The 21,263-nt window shown below is 43.1% G+C and overlaps 1 protein-coding gene across 1 annotated transcript in view; it reads right to left on the bottom strand.

Annotated features, from left to right (window-relative positions):
* The window catches only part of LOC137959131 (uncharacterized), an 87,991-nt gene that overhangs the window by 32,776 nt on the left and 33,952 nt on the right, over positions 1-21,263 (bottom strand). Inside the window, exons 5-7 of the mRNA XM_068806451.1 lie at positions 3,785-3,888; positions 3,462-3,528; positions 3,304-3,375 (exon numbers count right to left, since the gene is read on the bottom strand). Coding sequence (XP_068662552.1) covers positions 3,304-3,375; positions 3,462-3,528; positions 3,785-3,888 — 243 coding nt within the window. The remainder of the gene's footprint in view (positions 1-3,303; positions 3,376-3,461; positions 3,529-3,784; positions 3,889-21,263) is intronic.

Below are 21,263 nucleotides of genomic sequence, written 5' to 3'. Positions count from 1 at the left end.
ATCGCTTTGTCTCTCCCGATCATCTCCTCTCGTGTCGTTGCTTTCTCCTCTCGCATCACATCGCTGCTCACAACCCTCTCCTCTCGCATCGCATCGCGTCAGAATTTAAACTTCCATTGACTTTTGAGTGAGCTCTTTGTTATTCAGCATCATCGAGAGCTTCAATCCGAGCTAAAAGGGAGGCTTTCTCAGCAATGGCATCAGCCAGTACTTGGAACATCATATTATGCTCTTGGAACCAGAATGTCCTTAGAGATCACATTGTTTGAAGAAGGCTTTTTCAATAGCCTGAGGGCCAACAAAGATTACAAAGGGGGCGAAAGGGGGTCCCTAACATTGAGGAATAGGAGGGACACCCTTTCTCTAGCTAGGGAGTCAGCTAACGAGTTGGCTGATATCAATGCAGGAGTCCAAGAAATTACATCAGTGGCCAAATCTATGGCCTCATAAAAAAAGGGGTCTTAATCTCCAAGGAGACGAGTTCAGTTGGAACACCAATTAATGACAACAAGGGAGTCTCCTTCAATGACCGGGTTGCCTTGAAAGTTTTTCTTGAAGAGCTTTAAGCCTTGCACTAAGGCTGATAATTCAGCAAACTCAGGATCTGTCCAGCATAAGGGACCAGTGTAGGATAGGAGAGTTACCCCACTATCTGATCTGAATACTTCTCCATGTCCAGCCAAACAAGGGTTCCCAAAGGAGCTGCCATCGAAATTTAGCTTGATGGAGCTGCTAGGAGGGGGAGACCATTGTTGGAGCCTGACGGGTTTAGGAGCAGATAAAGAGGTGATCTGGGATCAATTCTCCTTGACATCACATTGTTGAAACTTCCTCCAGGTACAAAGTCAGGTGACAATGCTTCTCTGGGTGAACCGGAGCTTGGGGGTCACATTTTTCCTTGGAAGTGTCTTCAATTCCTCTCAAGCCAGATCATCTAGAGGATGTAGGTAGTGCAAACCTTCAACATGGTTTTGTTGAGCTTGGGGAGAGGAAAGCCCAACACTTGCTTAACAAGATTTGTCCAGGAGTCCGGCATGCACCAACTAATCCCAAAACTGTCAAGGAAACTCATCCAAATGTATTGGGCAAAGGGGCAGTGCACTAGAATGTGAATAATAGCACCGCAAAGGTAGCGCATGAGACTGTTCAAGAGAGCGCCTCTTTTGCTCAGGTTATCTAGTGTAAGGATCTCCCCTTTTTAGAGCAGATAGAGACCATGCCTGGGCAGCATCAAGGTTGTCCTCTGGGTTGTCATTCCAGAGGATCTTGAAACAGCTAGCAACCGTGTATTCCCCATCTACTTCCGGCTCTCAAATGGAGATGTCCTCTCTATTCCTCTACAAGGAATAGGCTATAGGCTGCTTAGCTTGGAGAGGAACCACGATGCTAAAACCACTTCTTTGTCAGCTAGATTTCTCCGAGAGTCAAGGTTCCAACAAGAACTATTGGTGCTATCTGGGATGATGGCTTCATAGATGACCAGTTCAGGTTTCTTGCTAGGAGCAGTGGACTAGAGTATTGGATCTTTAACTGTTGTTGTCCCATCCAAGTGTCATGCCAAAAATGGACAATGCATCCATTCTCATTTGGAATTGAATTGCTGAACTGATTTTGGGGAAAGGCTTTGCGAAGCTAAACCAAAGGGCGAGAGCCTAGACACGTTACCTTTTCCAAACCACCAAGTGCGATTACCCAACCTGATTTTGTGTGCTACCAAGTGTGTCCATATGACATCTTTGAATCTGTTGAAATTTCCAACGCCACTTTCCTACCAGGGCTTGATTCATTATCTTGACTAATTTAACATACCAAAGCCTCTCTTCTTGTTATGATTTAAAACATTCGACAATTTGACCTCTTGAGGAGATTAAAGTTGTGGTCACCAAAATGCCTCTAGACAAAGCGCCTGGGCCGGATAGTACCAATGGAGAGTTCTTCCATATGGGGTGGAGCTTCAAAAAAGAGATGTACAACTTCCACTAAAATGGGCTAACTTGTAGGAACTTGGGTGCATCCTTTACAGCACTAGTTCCCAAAAAGAAAACGAGGAGACACCCAAGGATTGCAGTCCTATAATTCTCATCTCTGCTCCTGACAAAATCATTTCTCAAATACTAGCATCAAGGGTAAATGCAGTGCTCAAAGACTTCATTTATCCACTCCAAACAGCTTTTATAAGAGAGCAAAACATCTTGAGCTATGGCGGTTCATGAAGTTACAGACACTTTCAAGAGATGCAGAGCCAAAGCTCATAGTCAAGCTTGACTTTGAGAAAGCCTTGATAGAGTGAGCTGGAGTCATCTAAATGATATCATGAAGCGCATGGGCTTTGGTATGAAGTGGAGAAGATGGATTCAGAAACCTTTTCCATTCTCATAAATAGAAGCTCTTGTGGGTACTTCAAGGGAAGCAGGGCATAAGCAAGGAGATCCAATCTCCGCTCTTCTCTCAATATTGTATGGGTAAGCCTTGCGGGGCTTCTGCGCTGAGCAAGGGAAATTGGGGGCTTGCAACGACTTGCAGATTATCCCTCCCTGGATGTCCCAACGACACTCAAGAGCATATCCTGAGCCTTAAGGCAATACCAGCTATTTTCAAGCTAACCTTGGGCCAGAAAGTGAATTGGCATAAATCCACTCTCTATGGTTTTAACCTCAACCAGTAGAACCTGGAGTCATTTGCCTCCACTCTCGGCTGCCAAGTGGGTTACCTCCAGCCTCCTACCTTCACTATTCACCTCAAGACCAAACAAAGTTCTCAGGAATCCAGTAATTGAAAAGAGGCTGTCAACATGGAAAGGGTAACTTCTATCTAAAGCTGGTAGACTAACCCTTGTCAAATCCCACATCTCTGGCATCCCATCATACTTCTTATCCTACATAAACTGCCCAACAAGTGTGATGCAGAAGATTGAGAGGCTCATGAAGAATTTTTAGCGAGTACAGATGACATTGCACACGGTCAATCTTCAATACCAAGTGAAATACGCCATAATGTGCAACATCTGCCTATCAATCTAGTCCCTACTATGACCATTTTGTTACTGGGTCAAGCTTTTGTACTCATCATCTCAACCGCCCTTTTCATCAGAGATATTCTTTTCTGAGAAAACCTAATTAAAACTCGAAAAAACACATCAACCTGATGGTCCAGACAGTTCTACAGGTGAACCATCCAAGGGAGAATCTCGTGGAGTTCAAACCGTGATTCTTATCCAAGAGGCAAACACTTGATCTCCCACATAGATATCATGGTACCAACACCCTCCCAAATTATTAAAGAGATTGTAACCTTGACTCATACCAATGATGAACATCGAGCTGCTATGCTTTTGAAGTGTGTTGTTTCAGAAGGATTTTTTAGGAAGATGACATCCTGAGGAGCACATAAAGACAATATTAGTATCAGGAATCATATTAAAGCAACAAAACAGAAAAAACCTAATTCACTGGGGTGCTCACAAGGCCTTTGAGAGACTTGGCTAGAGTTATGATGGCATCAGTTGAAGCTGATGAAAGTAGTTCATCCCTGCAGAAGAAATATAAATACATCTAATATTAACAGGAATTTGGCAAGGCCAAAGAAAAAAAACGACAAAAGAAAATGACAGTAAGCAGACTCTGCTGTGTAGACCATATGAAATCAATAATCATACAAAATCACAAGAAAAAAAAGGACGCCCATACAGAGCATAGCAGATCACAAGCTTGCCGTAGAAATAGTTACCATAAAACAGAATAAAAGAAAGCACAATTGGACAAAAATAAAGTCAGGAAAACCTCACCCATTAATTAGGCAATTAATCAAAAGGGGGTATATATTATACTCGATAAGAAGCTTCACAGCATTGTCGCCATCTACGTCAACATTTTCAAGAAGACAAGAAACCTGCAAAGAATTATTAGTTGTTAAAGTACTCAAAATCAGCAATCCACGTATGTAGGAGCATATGAGAAAAAATCAATTTGTTACTTTTGTTCTTTTTTTCTTCTTTTCTCAATTTTCGGAGTTGTGTGTATGTACACATCAAATTGAAAACGTTGTGAAGTTAAAACAAGATGGCTGATTAATTATAAATAGTACTATGAGCCTAACATTAAACTTGGGGGATAACGATCAATGTCATCCATGCATGTAATCAGATCAAGTTTTAAATGGAGAGATTCCCTTGCAATGGGAAGGAGAAAAAACAGTTACGATTCTGTTCATCTTGCAGGGTATCAATGCTCTCAGATCATGATCCGATAATGAGACATTGTCCACAAAACATGACAGAAAGTTCCATGGCTTCTAAAAGAATGGACCCGACCTACTCTCCATGCATCGTTAAATTGTGTTACAGAACTTCTTTGCAGTAACTGCCAGTATTCATTCAGTGGCATATAATAATCCAAGACCAATCATATGCCGTTCTTTGAGGTGATGATAAAGACAAACCAAATTATTGACATCTTTCAGTTATATTATTAACTGTTCAAAGGAGTTGAGCACCTTTTTTTCTGGAGGGAAAAAAAATGACCATCAACTTTTTTTTGAAACGGTGATGATTTTATTACGAAGCATAACAAGAGAATACATCACAGGAGGCCTCCCCTTACAACACGAGATTGCAGGGAGGGACCCAATTTAGCACACGAATCAGTAGCCGAATTGGCTGATCTAAAAACATGAGACCAAGTACAAAAGGTAGTGCAAACAATGTCCATAATATCAAGAAAAAGCTGTCAGTTCAGCGAGCAGAACGAAGCTCTCTTTCGTCTATGTCCACAACATCCATCTCTGTCTTTTTTTTTTTTTTTTGATAAAATGAGATTTTATTAAGAGAGCAAAAAGGAGCTAACTCTTGACAACAAGAGATTGCAAGGAGGCTCCTTGCTTGGCTAAAGCATCAGCCACAAGATTCGCTGATCTCAAAACGAGAGACCAAAAACAATCAAAAAGATTGAGAATATCCAAAATTTTAAAAAAGGCATCCCAATGGCGCCACGGAAGTGAAGAGGCATTCTCGCACCAACCGATCACCACCTTAGAGTCTCCCTCAATCAAGATCGGATTGGAGCAACGATCACGAAAAAACACGAAGCCCATTAAGAAGACTTTGAAGCTCAGCAGTCGTGGAGTTTGCAATACCGAGAAGCCCAGAGAAGGAGACGATCTGGTTCCCAAGAGAATCACGAATCACGCCACCGAAACCGGCTAAGCCAGGATTACCAAGAGAAGATCTGTCAAAATTCAACTTAAGGACTCCAGTAGGAGGCAGGGTCCATTCGCAGATGACGGGGGGTTTCGAAGAAATGTGGAGCTGGGCTAGGCTCCTCCAATTATTTTTGATGGATGATCCCAAGAAAGGGAGAAGGTTTTTCGAGAGTGAAGCCAAATAGCAATATCGCCTGAGATGGTTTCAATGACTCTATCTTGAGTGCTGAATTTGGCATTCAATCTTCTTTGATTGCGGTCCAGCCAAAGACCCCAGAGGATGAATGCAGATAAGGCAGAGATCATCAATTTTCCAAGACCGGGGATAGGAGTCCCAGCAAGCATTTGGCAGGTGGCAGCCAGATCCTTAGGGAAGCAGAGATGGAGCCCAATTTTGCTAAGTATCAATGTCCAAATCCCCCAACAGAAAGGGCACAAAAGAAACTGGAGGCTAACAATTTCTTCATTTGCATGGCAGAAACAGCAAATGGGGTCAACTCTGAGTTGGCCACGAATTTTGAGGTTGTTAGCAGAGAGAATCTTGTTGTGGCAGGCACTCCACATGAAGAATTTTATTTTTGGGGGGGCGCTGAGACGCCATGTGAATTCCACTGCATGCTTGGGAGCACGAGTGATCCCTCCTAGCATAACAAAATAAGCGGAGGAGACTGAGAAGGAGCCACTTTTATTTGGCCACCAGATTAATTTATCTGACTTGTTAGCTTGAATTTTGGCTGGCAGCAAAGCGTCCAAAAGGTGACTAGCTTCAAGACCTTGTATCTCAGATAGGCCACGACGAGGCTCAATGTACCATCCCCCTTTATCAGCAACTTCAGCAATGGTACTATTCCTCAATCTTGAAATTCTGAAGAGGCTAGGAAAGGTGTTCTGAAGAGGCATATCACCCAACCACCAATCTTCCCAGAATCTTATATGATGGCCATCACCCACATAGAATCGGACTGCCGCTGAGAAAGTAGGAGTAACGAGATAGAGAGACCTCGATATAGGAGATAAATTCCTTCTGTTTCCCCCTTCAATCCACCAATTTAAAGAAATGCTGAGCTTTGAAAGTACCATATTTTTCTAGAGGTTTAGAGCAGATGAGTTGAGTCTCCAAATCCATTTAAGGAGCAAAGCCTAGTTCATGTCTTTGGAGAGCCGGATTCCGAGACCTCCGAAGCTCTTCGGGAGGTTGACTTCCTCCCAGCTGACCAATGGTACTTGAAATCAGGGTTGTTTCCTCTCCCAAGAAAGTGCTTCTTCATTTTATCAAGTTGTTGACAAACAGAAGCTGGGGCAAGGCATGAAGGATAGATAATGGTTTGGAATACCAGTGGTACATGATTTCAAAAGAATCAACCTTCCTGCCTTGCTAAGCAAACGTCCCTTCCATAAAGCAAGTGGCAAATCCATCTTCTCAATAACTGGAATCCAAAGATCTTTGCAAATACGGTCAGTGAACAAAGGAAGGCCAAGATAAGTACAAGGGAAGATAAGTACAATGGGTGGATGAAATAACGCAACCAAGCACTTCCGCCATTTCTGAGAGAGAGTTTGGGTTGATATTGAACCCAATCAAGGAAGTTTTCCTCAAATTGACTTTCTGACCTGAGCAGATTTCGAAGAGCCCCAAAACTGCCTTTACTTTTTTTATATTGTCCATCGTTCCTGCTCCAAAGATCAAAGTGTCATCCGCATATTGAAGAACATGCATATTGAAAGCCGAGGAGTTGCTGGTTGGATGTAGCCATCCACATTCTTTAGCCAAAAATAGCATACCAGATAAGAATTCCGCCACAATGTTCAAGACAAGAGGGGAAAGAGGATCTCCCTGTCCTAAACCTCTAGATCCATTGAAACATCCGCAAACTGTACAATTTAAGACAAGAGAGTACAAAGCGGAGGACAGGCAACTCCTATCCAATATCTGAAACCCATCCTGATCATGATGTCATCCAAAAGAACCCATTTACTCGATCGAAGACCTTTTCTAAATCCAACTTAAGTGCAAAGATTGGATCCTTCAAGCAAGAAAATTGATCAAACAACTCAAGTGCCACCATAGCTGAGTCCAAGATGTTTCTACCCTTCAAGAAAGCACTCTGGCCATGGCTGATGACAAGTGAGAGAACTGTTTTGAACCTGTTTGCAAGGAGTCTAGCAATAAACTTGTACGAACTTGAAATCAGGCTGATAGGATGAAAATCACCAGGGGTCTCAACATTTATCTTCTTGGGGATCAGCAAGATAAACGAAGCTCCTATGCTAAGGAAGGAGATGCCAGTCGTGAAAAAACCTTCAACCATCTTATAAATATCTCCCTTGATAATAGGCCAAGCACCGTGGTAGAATTCACCGTTAAAACCATCAAGGCCCGGGGCCCGATCACATGCCATGCCCAAGACTGCCTTTTCAATTTCCTTCGGGAGAAAGGAGCTTCGAGAATAGATGAGGCAGAGATGGGTAGATGCCCAAAATGAAGCTGCTAGACATTGGGCCGATTAATAAAATCATCAGTGTATAAATCTATGAAAAAACTGAGCAGCTCATTAGTAATATGGATCCTATCCGACATTACCTCATTATTTATGCATAAGGAGGTAATTCGGTTGGATCTCTTCCTCGTCGATGCGAGGCAGTGGAAAAATTTTGTATCGACATCTCCTTTAGTTAGCCATTTAAAATGGGCTCTTTGCTTCCAGCTGACTCTTTCCTGAACTAGGAGAGCTTGCAACTCCATTTGAAGTGAAAGGCGATTGGAAAATTCAGATTGAGTTAGGTACCTTTGTTCTTCCAAAGAATCCAACTCAGCGATGCGGGTGAGGAGAGACGATTTGTTTTCTTTGGCAGATTGGCAACACCAGAAAGGACCATTCCTTAAGAATTTTTTTAAAGAGTTTGAGCTTTATCAAAAGAGACCACTTTGGTCGACCCCAAGCCAGTAAGTTGGACCACCAGTTTTTCAAGAGCACATCAAAATCATGATCCGAGAGCCAAGTGTTTTCAAATCTGAAAAGGGGGGGGACCCCATCTTCCACAAGATGTGGATAAAAGGATGGGCCAATGGTCGGATCCTACCCGATTTAGGACTTTTCCGAAAATATCTTCATAAAGATGAAGCCAATTTGAGTCGACCAGGAAACGATCCAATTTCGAGAGGATAGGGTGTTGTTGCCCATTAGACCAAGTGAATGTTTTTCCGGAGAGTGATTTCTTCAAGTTTTCCACTACAGATGAAATCAGCAAAACCCCTCATGGAAGATGAGATGTGAGTAGTTGTAGCTTGCTTTTCGTCATAGAAGCGAATCGCATTGAAATCTCCCACAAAAAACCACGGAAGAGACCACTCAAGATGGAGATTAGAGAGAACCTCCCAGAAATTTTTCCTCAGATTTTGGTTCTTGGAGCACCACAATAGAAGGGTTGAATTGTGATAGGAGACGACAGATTATTGCTCGCTTCCGTGAAGATCCTACTCCCCGGACATTCCAAGAGATCAAGATCATTTAGAACTGATTTGTTGAACTCCCAAATCTGGTGTCCGTCCTGGTTTCCGTCCTAGAGTCTATCCATGGAAAACCACTCCCAAGAGAAGCCATATTCATCATGTTTTGCCAAGTTTCCTCATCATACTGACTTCGTTCAGATTATAGTTCTGCTGCCATCCTTTCAGTTGGAAGGAGGGGAGGTTTGAGATGGTCAGAGGGGGGAGTTCTGCTGGCCAAAGCAGTCCCTGACTGGCATTGGACGAGGCCACTCTTTTCCCTTCTATGATAGGTAGCCAGAATTGGAGGAGTAGGAAGATCCAGGTTAAGCATGGTGTTAGGATTGGGCTCAGGTTCTGATGTGGTTTCTGGGTCATGACAAGTGAGTGGGGAAGATATTTCAGGTGGTTTCTGCGTCCTGGAGATGAGACTGGGGACGCAGGAGATTCAATGGTGTTTGGAGGGGTTGGAAAAGCCGTCAACATATCTGGAGGGGATTGGTTTTGCCACGATTCAAAGTAAATCGTGTCTGGGCATGGGCTGAACCCATCGGAATTGTTATCCTCTTGGTAACTGAATAGGGGGTTATGGAAAGCGGGGGTGAAGAAAAGTTTTTTATGGTTGTCTTGAGGTGGAGAAAGATCGGATTTTTTCTGGAGGGTGGGGGTACTGAGGTCCATTTCTGGGTTTGAGGTGTTCGGGGAAAGGAAGTTACCGGCTGAATTGCCAGGACACAGTGCTGGAGGTTGGTGGAGAGCAATGAGGGGAGGGTCATTGATTTCCAAGATTTTTTGGGGAAAGGCTTTTGCCGTGGTGGGTTTGGCTGTCAGTGATCAAGTCAACGCTGCAGCCGAGGCCAGAGGGGAAAGATTTGCATTTCAATGGGAAAGGGTGGGAGCTTCGAGGTGAAAATTAGAGGTGGCGTGTTGGGGAAAGGGGTTGGTGGATGAGGCAGCATAGGGAAGGAGAGAAAATGCTGGATTGTGGGAGGAAGGGGGTGTTTTGAAAAGGCTGGTTTGGATTTTTGAGGTTTGGGGTGGCATGGAGGGAAAAGTGTTTTGGATTTTCGTGGTTTTGGGTGGCCTGAGGAGCGAGGGAAGGATGGTTTGGGGTGGCGTGTGGAAGGAGGGAAACATGAGTTGGGTTTTCGAAGTTTTGGGTGGCGTGTGGAGGGCGGAAAGGAGGGGTTGGATTTTTGAGGTTTGGGGTGGCGTGTGGGTGGAGGGAAAGTTGATTTGGGTTTTCAAGGTTTGGGGTGGCGTGTGGGTGGAGGGAAAGTTGATTTGGGTTTTCGAGGTTTGGGGTGGCATGTGGAAGGAGGGACGGAAAGTTTAGATTTTTGAGATTTGGGGTGGCATGTGGAAGCAGGGGAGGAAGGTTTGGATTTTTTAGGTATGGCGTGGTGTGTGGAGGTAAAGAAATGGGAGGAATGATGGGATTTTTCAAATTTTTTGTGGCATTGGGATGGCAAATTTATTTTTTCGAGGTGTCAGAAAAAGTTGGATGGAATTTTTTTGGAGATTTGAAATTTGAAATTGAAATTTGGTTGGAATTTGGGTTTGAATTTGAGAAGGTGTTGGAATTTCAGTTCGAAATCGGATTTGAATTTGAATACGAATTCGGATTTGAGTTTGAGCTTGATTTTGGATCTAAATTTGGGTCTGAATTCGAATTCGGATCTGAATTTGTGACTGAATACGAAATCGGACTTGAATTTCAAATCGAATTCTTGTTTGAATTTGAGTTCATATACACATTCAGCAAATTCCAGGCTGTTTTGGGTGAGTTTGGTTTTGGGGGGTGGTGTGGTCGATTTGGTCGAGTTGGGGAGGGGCAGCAAAGTGGCCTACCTCAGTGGGGTGGAGTTCCAGCGAGTCCACCGTGGACAGTTCTCCGAACACCACCTTAATCCAAAAGAATGCATCTCTGACTACTAGCTTTAGGAAGAAATCTTTCGTCCATGGCGATGATGGGGCAACAAAAACTTTTGCGATGTCAAGCCTAGCGCGGTTGACAGTTTCCTCCGCCCATTTGATCGGCTCTCCGAAATTGCGGGCAAGAAGATTTAGGTTCTTTTCTACCCAGAGTTCCACCAGAATTCCGAGAAACCAAATCCATTGGTCGTACTGACTTCCGGAGGTGGTTGAAGGCCAAACCTTTATCGTCGAGAAATTAATTTTATGGGGTGTTGATAGATGAAGGGCAGCCTCCATGCCCCTTGACGATAGAAAGGAGATCAGCCATCTCGAGTGGCCCAGAAAGGAGGTTGTCGGACGGTAGTTGAGGTTGAGATGTTCTCTGACATAGTTACATAGGTCATCGCTGCTCCAGCCCGGAGCAAAACCCTCTATTGTCACTGTTGCTTGCAAAAAATTTCGGCCTTCCAAACAAAGAATCCGGTGGGAGATTTATGATGCTGATTTGGTGGGCATGGGGAGTGGGAAGGGTAAGGTTGTGGGAAGGAGGTGGAGTTGATGGTGGTGGTGACGTTGGCAGGGTGTTTGTTACGGGTTTCGGGGGGGGGGGGAGTTATGGTTTGTGAAATATTCCAGTTGAAGGAGGGACCTGATTTCTCCGATATGTAGATCCGTGCCATGATCAAGCTTCCTCTGCTTTGGGTTTTGCATTCTTTGCCTCCCTGATATTTGAAAACCGAGAGAGAGAATGCTATGGAATTGGATCGAAACTCACTCTGCCAAGGGGGGGAAGGGCCATTTGTGGTGATGGAATCGAAACAGAGGAAGTCTGGCTCTGCCGCCACTAGGATCGAAATGAAGGACTGTTTCGAATTGTGATTCGAGTCGAAACTCGACTTCTTTCCCGAAGACGCCGTAGGGAAATTTTCGAGTCACCAAAAGATAAGGTGATCGTCGAAAAAGATTTTCCCCTACTTTTCATATTTCGCTGTATCACCATCCAGACATCAGAGAGATCATCTCAGCTACCTTCCTCAGCTTCATCCTCCTTATCTCCACCACCATCGATGGGATGGAGCATCAGTGGAGGTAGATTTTCGAAAAGGTAAGAAATCCCCCTTTCTTCTTCATCTCTTCGCCGAGTGGGATGGGAGTCACCATCGTGATCATCCTGATCTCCATGCCTATGCCTCTTTTAAAATTCATGCTTCTTCTATCGAATGGCATGAGCATGTTCGTCGAAAATCCCATTTCCACGAGCGTAGAATCTCTTTTCTTCTCCATCTTTTGTGATTTCTCGAATTTTCGCCCCAAAACTCGTTTTGCCTTCATCGAAATCACGCACGGGCCTTACTATTATAACGCCACATCGTCACTCGCCTTTGTGCCGTCGCTCATTCGGAACAATCTCTCGCATTGTTACATCGTCATCACTTCGTCTCTCCCGCTCACCGCTCACTCTCGCATCGTTGTTTTCTCCTCGATTTTTCTGTCGATTTACTTTTTCCTCTCGTCGCTTGCTCGCTCACTCCTCTCGCGAAGAGATGAAGAAGAAAAATCGAGGAGAAAACAACAAGAGCGAGCGGCAATCAGGAGAGACGAAGTGACAACGATGCGACAATGCAAGAGATCATTTTGAATGAGCGACGGCACAACGGCGAGCGACGACGCGGCGCTGTAATCGTAAGGCCAGTGCATGATTTTGATGAAGGAAAAACGAGTTACAGGTCAAAAAATCGAGAAATTGCAAAAGATGGAGAAGAGAAGAGGTTCTACGGTCGTGGAAAAGGGATTTTCGACGAACATGCTCATGCCATTCGGCGGAAGAAGCATGAATTTAAAAAGAGGCACAGGCGTGGAGATCAGGATGATCCTGATGGTGACCCCCATCCCACTCAGCGAAGAGATGAAGAAGGGGGTTTTCTAACCTTTTTCGAAAATCGACCTCCATCGACGCTCCATCCCATCGGTGGTTGTGGAGATAAGGAGAATGAAGCCGAGGAAGGTAGCCGAGATGATCTCTCTGATGTTTGGACGCTAATACAGTGAAATACGAAAGGTAGGGGAAAATCTTTTTCGACGATCGCCTTAAAGAAGAAATTTCCCTACGGCGTCTCCGGGAAAGAAGTCAAGTTTCGAATCGAATCACAATTCGAAACGGGTTGAAACGATCCTGCATTTCGATCCCAGTGGCGGCAAAGCCAGACTTCCTCCACTGTTTCAATTCCATCACCACAAATGGCTCTTCCCCCTTTTGGCAGAGTGAGTTCCGATCCAATTCCATGACATTCTCTCTCTCGGTTTTCAAATATCAAGGAGCCAGAGAATGCAAAATCACCCAAAGCAGAGGAAGCTTTGATCATGGTGATGATCTACATACCAGAGAAATCAGGTCCCTCCTCAATTGGAATATTTTTCGAAATACTCTATCATCCTTTTTTTAGAAAAACCACCCAAATCCCCATCAAACAAAAGAAGCCCTTTCTTCTACTGCCTCACCACCCAAAATCACAAACCATAACTCCACCCCCCCCCCCCCCTTCCCCCACGAAACCTGTAAAAAACACACTATCAACGTCACCACCACCATCAACCCCACCTCCTCCCCACAACCTTACCCTTCCCACTCCCCATGCCCACCAAATCAGCATCATAAATCTCCCACCGGATTCCCTGTTGAAATGCTTTTGCAAGCAGCAGTGACTATAGAGGGTTTTTCTCCAAGCTGGAGCAGCGATAATCTATGTCACTATTTCAGAGAACATCTCAACCACAACTACCGTCCGACTACCTCCTTTCTGGGCCACTCGAGATGGCTGATCTCCTTTCAATCGTCAAGGGACATGGAGGCTGCCCTTCATCTATCAACATCCCATAAAATCAATTTCTCAACGATAAAGGTACGGCCTTCAACCACCCCCGGAAGTCAGTATGGCCAATGGATTTGGTTTCTCGGAATTCCAATGGAACTCTAGGCGGAAAAGAACCTAAATCTTCTTGCCCGCAATTTTGAAGAGTTGATCAAATGAGCTGAGGAAACTGTCAACCATGCCAGGCTTGACATCGCAAAAGTTTTCATTGCCCCATCATCGCCATGGACGAAAGATTTCTTCCTAAAGCTAGTAGTCGGAGATGCATTCTTTTGGATTAAGGTGGTGTTCGGAGAACTGTCCACGGTGGACTCGTCGGAACTCCACCCCACTGAGGTAGGCCACTCTGCTTCCCCTCCCCAACTCGACTGAGTCAACCACACCACCCCCTAAACCCAAACTCACCCAAAACAGCCTGGAATTTGCTGAATATGAACTCAAATCCAAACCCGAATTCGATTTCAAATTCAAATCTGATTTCGAATTCAGACCCAAATTCAGATCCACAATCAAGCTCAAACTCAAATCCGAATTCAAATTCAAATTCAAATCCGAATTAGAACTCCAATTCAAACCCAAATTCCAACAATATTTCAAATCTCCCAAAAAAAGCCTTCCATCTTTTCCTGACACCTCGAAAAAACAAATTGGTTGTCCCAATGCCACAAAAAATTAGAAAAATCCCATTCCCACCATTTCCCTACCTCCACACGCTACCCCATACCGCGAAAAACCAAATCTTCCTCCCCTCCTTCCTCACGCCACCCCAAATCTCGAAAATCCAAACTTTCCTTCTATCCTTCCACTTGCCACCCCAAACCTCGAAAAGGGTGTTTTTTTTTAGGAAAAGTGTGAAATATATTACTGAGAGAGAGAGATACAAACCTAACTAAACAGGACCTTCCTCCACAACAAGATGTTGGAGAAAAACACCTGATTTAGCCTAATCATCCGCTAAGTGATTTGCGGATCTAGGCGGTTTACATTTCTTAGTACCCCAACTGATAATGACTTGAGAATCGCCTTCAACATATAACGGTCCTACTATCATTTGATGGAACAGTTTGAGGCCATTAAATAATCCTGATAATTCTGCCATAGTGGAGTTTGAAATCCCAATAGGTTCAGAAAAAGAAAGGAGGAGATTCCCTTTATCAGAGCGCTTTTATCCGAGATCGGAATATCCTGGACTCTTCTCTGACTGCTTATGAACTTTTACATTCTTTTAAAAAATCTTCTCTGCCAAGGTTTGTTCTGAAAATAGATTCTGAGAAAGCTTTTGACTGGGTTGACTAGAAACTTGTTGACTATCTTTTTTTACCGAATGGGTTTTGGCACAAAGTGAAAATTTTGGATGAGAAGTTGTATATCTTCTCCTTCTTATTTTGTCCTTGTAAATGGAAAACCACATGGTTATTTCCAAGCTTCCAGGGGGATTAGACAGGGAGACCCTCTATCTCCATTCATATTTACTCTCATTGGTGAGTACCTTGTCTCAATGATCCATTTTGTTAAATGTTCGGGATGGTTAAAACCTGTCTCTGAAAATCCGAACCAAGACAGAATGTTGATGATACAATACTTTTTGGAGAAGGGCCCATGAGAGAAGTTGCTCACATGAAAGCAGTGTTGAACATTTTTGAATTAACAACTGGTCAAAAGGTAAGCTGGGCAAAAACTTCAATCTTTGGATTTAATATTGAATCTTCTGTTCTAAATTCGATGGCAAGTTATTTGGGGTGTCAGGTTACGACTCTTCCACGAAGCTGGTAAGGCGGCGCAGAATATCACTACCCCCCGTTCTACATGATTGTTTTGTCTTGGAATGTTAGAGGGCTTGGCTCTCTGTCTAAGCGAGCCCTCATCAGAGCAGCTCTTTTTGATGTTAAACCAAAAATTGCAATACTTCTTGAAACTAAGCTGCAGTCTTTTGACTATTCTCTTGTCTGTGATTTATGGTATGACTCTAATCCTACGTGGGCCAATGTTGATGCAATTGGCCAATGTTGATGCAATTGGCCATTCCAGTGGCTTAGTTGTCATCTGGGATCCAAAAGCTTTTAATACAATTTCCGTTATACCAGGACACTTCTCAATCGGTCTCCGTTTTCTTGATCACAACCTTGGAACATCATGGGCGCTAGCCGACATCTATGGGCCTACTCGATACCGAGACCGATCACCCTTCTGGGAGGAAGTCTTCCAACTCGTCCAGTTATGGGACCTCCCTTGGCTTCTAGGAGGAGATTTCAATGCGACGCTTCTTTGCTCAGACAAAACTCTACTGCCACCCGAACCTCATCATCTATGAGAGCAGTCTAGGCCTCTCTGAGATTCCCCTCTCGGGGGAAAAAAATTCACCTGGACAAATTGTTAGATCGCCCCCCCCCCCCCCCCTATTTTGTCTAAACTGGACCCGATTCTTTGTCAACAATGAATGGAACCTTCTTTTTCCTAACATCTCTGGTCAAGTCCTAAATAAAATTGGATTTGACCATTGGCCTATCCAAATCAATACTCGTCCAGTCACGTGGGAAAGATCTCCTTTCCGCTTTGAGAATGCCTGGTTATTAACCGAGTCTTTCATTCCTTCCTTCAAAAACCGGTGGCTCGAGCAGGACAAACATCTGAATCCAAGCTGGGCTCTCCCTCTGAAACTCAAAGCCCTTAAGGCAAAGATCAGACTATGGGAAAAAAATCACTGAATATCTGCTGCTTCCCAGAAAGAATCGATTCGCCGCCAAATCTCTAAGCTGGATCTACTTGAAGAACAAAGAGTTGTACTCAAAAGATTGTTTCAGAAGGCCGAAACTCCAGCAGCTTGAATTCAAGCGTATCTCATCTAAAGATGTTGAAGATCTGGAAATGTCGTTCTCATCAGAAGAAATTGAACGGGCTGTCCTTGGCCTACCTAAAGATAAAGCCCCAGGGCCAGATGGCTTTAATGGTGAGTTTTACCCCTGTTTTTGGTACCTGTTAAAAAACGACATCAGTGCTTTCATTCACAATTTTCACCAAGTGGGAATAACTCATTGTGGAATCGTGGCGTCTTTTATTGCAATTGTTCCTAAAAAATCAAATTCGAGGCTACCCAAAGATTTTCGTCCCATTAGTCTCACCTCCAGTTCATATAAAATTATTGGGCGTCTCTTGGCAAATCGGCTAAAAGCCATCCTTTCCAAGGTAATTAATCCTCGTCAAAGCATTTTTATCCGAGATATGAACATCCTGGACTCTTCTCTAACTGCTCATGAACTCCTTGATTCTTTCAAAAAATCATCCCTACCAAGGTTTGTTCTGAAAATTGATTTTGAGAAAGCTTTTGACCGGGTTGATTGGAAACTTGTTGATTATCTTTTTGACCGAATGGGCTTTGGCACAAGGTGGAAATTTTGGATGAGGAGCTGTATTTCCTCTCCTTATTTTGTCCTTGTAAATGGAAAACCTCAAGGCCATTTCAAAGCTTCTAGGGAGATAAGACAAGGGGACCCTCTATCTCCATTCATATTTACTCTCATTGGTGAGTACCTTGTCTCAATGCTCTGTTTTGCAAAACGTTCGGGTTGGCTAAATCCTGTCTCTGAAGATCCAAACCAAGACATCCCTATTTTACAGTATGTTGATGATACAATTCTTTTTGGAGAAGGGTCCATGAGACAAGTTACACACATGAAAGCAGTGTTGAACATTTTTGAATTAACCACTGGTCAAAAGGGTAGTTGGGAGAAAACTTCAATCTTTGGATTTAATATTGAATCCTCTATTCTCAATTCAATGGCGAATTATTTGGGATGTAAGGTTGCGTCTCTTCCGAGCACTTATCTGGGCCTGCCTTTGACTCCGCTATTGCCTTCAAAGAACGCCTGCTTCCCTGTCGTTGAACGTCTCGAGAAGCGTCTCGCTTCGTGGAAAGGAAAATATTTATCTAAAGCTGGTAAGTTGGTTCTCATCAAGTCTTGCCTACATGGTATTCCATCTTATTTTTTATCTTTGTATCATTGTCCTGCCACTATTCGGGATTGAATAGAGTTTTTAAAACGAAGATTCTTATGGGATGGGCCAAATGGGGAAAAAAAAATTAATCTTGTAAAATGGGATGATGTTTGTAAGCCTATTAATATGGGGGGGCTCGGGATTCAGGACATCGCTACAACGAACAAGGCCTTGCTCTTGAAGTGGATATGGAAATTTAACATGCAACCCAATCTGTTATGGCGCCAAATGGTAAAAATTAAATCTGGGAAAGGCTATGGGTGGTGGATGGACGGGGGAAGACTCTACAAGTTCTCCCGTGTGGAAGAAAATTGCCCAACTCCTACGTATCTTCAAGTCTGCGATCAAATGTTATATCGGTTGTGTTAGGAAAACTTTGTTCTGGACGGATTGGTGGTTTGGCTCAAGCTGCCTAAAGGATAGCCATGAACGTATTCATCAACTGCCAAGAACTCATAATACGATGGCTTCATACCATAGGCAGGCCTCGGGCGACTAGAACTTACATCTCAGGAGAGCATTGAATGACACCGAAGCTCTGGAAGCAACTGACCCGGTCAAACAGCTCTCCGAAGTGAAAATAAAAAGCTCACCCGATTCACTCATTTGGACGCCAAACAAGCAAGGTATGTTCTCTACCACTTCTGCGTATCACCACATGATCTCGTACCCAACTCCCCAAGCAACACATCCTGCTGCCTTTGCATGGTCCTTGCATATTCCTCCTCGCGTAAAGTTCTTTATCTAGACTATCTGCCGTAAGAAAATTTTAACTTCAGACGCTTTACAAAGAAGAGGCACTAATGTTCCAAATCCTTTGTGCTTGTTTTGTAATACATCTCCTGAAACGGCAGATCACACCCTATTGCACTGTGAATATACACATTGGATCTGGACCGAATTGATGAACAAAATTGGAATTTTATATTGCTCATTGCAAGACTTACATAACACAATCCTCACTTTGGTTAGCGCTCGTCTCCCTAAGTTGGGAAAAATATTAATTTCTTGTTGTGTTGGCCACATAGCGTGGAATTTATGGAAAGAAAGGAATAATAGAAAATTCAATCAGAAGTCTCTCCCTCGGAAAATTCTATGTGACCGAATTATTGGGCAAGTGTCCTCTTGGGTTCTCTTGCGAAAGGAATTTTGCAATTTGCAAGGGGCAAACTTGCGTGGAAACTGGCGAACTATTGCTGAAATGGCATCTCCGGCAAAAAATCCAGAAATGGTTGAATGGTTTAAACCCCTCCAGGCCACTTTACGCGAAATTTTGATGAAAGTGCTCTTGGATGTCCGGGTCCGGCTGGATATGGAAGTGTAATACACGATGAAAATGCAAACCTTCTCTTCACATATGCGGGCCCAATAGGTACTTCTGACTCCACAAGTGTTGAGTTACATGGACTGTACAGCAGGCTGAAACTATTCAAGCAAAAAAAAGGAGGGTGTTCTCTTAGTAAAGGGTGATTCTAAAGTCATTATCAGCTGGTGCACGAAGCCATCTAAATTTCCTTGGCACCATTGGGTGTTATTTGATGAAATTTGTAAGTTAATTTCTATTCTACAATGTAAGTGGAATCATGTTCCAAGATCGGCTAATCATTTAGCTGACGTTCAAGGAAAAAAGGGTGTTTCCCTCCAACATCTTGTTGTGGAGGAAATGTCTTTCTAGCTAGCTAGGTTTGTAACCTCTTTTCTATCGTAATACATATACACATTTCTCTCAAAAAAAAAAAAAAAACTAAAGAGGGTCTGCACCTAAATTATTCACTTGTAGAATCACAAAAGAGTACCTGCTTTGATACCATCTTGAGTTAGATAGTCATTTTGGGATGGGCCTTGGATCCAACTTAACATAGTATCAAAGCAGGTACTCACCTAAACTATCCACTTGTAGAACCACAAGATAGGGCCTACACCTTAACTATTCGCTTGTAGAGCCACAAAAGAGGGCCTACACCTAAACTATCCACTTGTAAGCTACAAAAGAGGGCCTACACCTAAAATTGTCCACTTTTAGAGCCACAAAAGAGGGCCTACACCTAAAATTGTCCACTTGTAGAACCACAAAAAGGGCCTACACCTAAATTATCCACTTTTAGAGCCACAAAAGAGGGCCTACACATGAGGGGGAGTATTAAGGAATAGTCCTACATGGTTTAGTGAGTACAAAGATCTTAGAGTTTTTTTTTTTTTTTTTTAAATAATGTTGAGTTATATTGAAAGGCTCAATGGAGCAAAATTACAAGGAAGGGGAGCCGTCCCAAACAATAAGAGATTGTTGGGAGGTTCCAAATTTAGCTAGCCTATCAGTCAGAGAATTGGCTGACCTAGGAATGTGATTCCAAGTACAATAAATGGAATATACAATATCTGAAATAGAAGAAGTAATTGGCCAATGCCTCCAAGGGGGTGGCTGAATTAGAGCACCAGCATATGACCACTTTAGAGTCTCCCTCTATCAGCAGCTTCCCTTGAAGTCTTGTCTTGAAAATCTTCAACCCAAGCTGAAGAGCATTCACATGTGGTGGTAGAATCTGTAATGCCCATAGGCCCAGCATAGGAGAAAATAGTCCACCCCCCCCCCCACCACCAGCCGGACCTGGGCAACCCAGAGCACTTCTGTCAAAATTCAGTTTAATGCAAATCTCTGGGGGGGGAGGCTCCCACTCAGCCATGCTCGGAATCCTCTGGGGGGCCATCTTGAGTTTATTAATTGGGAAAGGGGTTTCCTAAATTGACTAATCATTTTGGGATAGGCCTTAGACCTAACATAACAATAATTCCTAAACAGCCCCAAAACAGCACACAAACTTGATATGCGCAAGTGTTGTTGACTCCACCTTGAAGGAGAAATTTAGGATTTTAACAAACTGGAAGAACTAATCTACCCTAACATGCAATTCTTTGCTGTTGTAGTAATTTGTTGAAAAAATCCACAAATTTCACAATTTCTAGCACTGATGGCACCTGATCCAGTGATGACGCATATATGCTGCTCAACAAGAAGTAGGAAATTCAAGTAAAGAACTCTCCTTTTAGGGCATAATTCCAGGTTGAAGCACTTAAGTGTACACAGCTCATGCAAATATCCAAAAAATTAGGGCTGCAATCCAGAAGATGATGCAGGCAAAATATCCAATTTTGGTTCGCACAGTCCAAAAAAGTGACTTTTGTCACTCAGTGATCAATAATAGGGCAGTAAGTAATTCAGAACTACGCAATAGACAGTAGGAGTCATCAACCCTAGGGTTATGGAAGGATACAAAGGCAAAAGTTTAGATTACCAACAAGTCAAGGCATATACTGGAAAAAACTATTTCCTAAAGTCGTAGGCTTTGAGTGAGAGATCTGGAAAGGACTAGAAGACTTCAACCAAGATCTACTACTCTGATACCATGTAAAAGAGTGAAGTTTAGGGTTTAGAGGAGGAGAGAGAAACAGAAGAGAAAAAAGAAATAAATCAGAGTTCTGGAATGACTCATGTGGGGGGGTTGAGCTTGACCCCCAGTGCTTTTATAGAGTTTTGAAAACAATTACAAAAATACCCCTAGTCACTTAAAAACACTTAAACCCTTAAACCTCTTCACATACTAATTCAAATTACATGAAAATTGAACTAGAGATAAAACTAAACACAGAGAATAGGATAGTGTAGCTGTTGGACTTTGTAGGAAGTGTAAAATGACAATATTGATCTTCAATAAATTTTCTAACAGTTACAATTCAAGAGTATTTTAGTCTTTACACTAATGGGTAATTGTCTCATTAGACAGGTAAAAGTGTCTTGTTAAATG

This window comes from Aristolochia californica, unplaced genomic scaffold (assembly GCF_029961685.1).
Source record: "Aristolochia californica isolate CCGP_79_NKW_82.1479 unplaced genomic scaffold, dmAriCali1.0.hap1 SCAF_3, whole genome shotgun sequence".
Lineage (NCBI taxonomy): Eukaryota > Viridiplantae > Streptophyta > Magnoliopsida > Piperales > Aristolochiaceae > Aristolochia > Aristolochia californica.
This window is presented reverse-complemented; position numbering and strand designations above follow the sequence as displayed.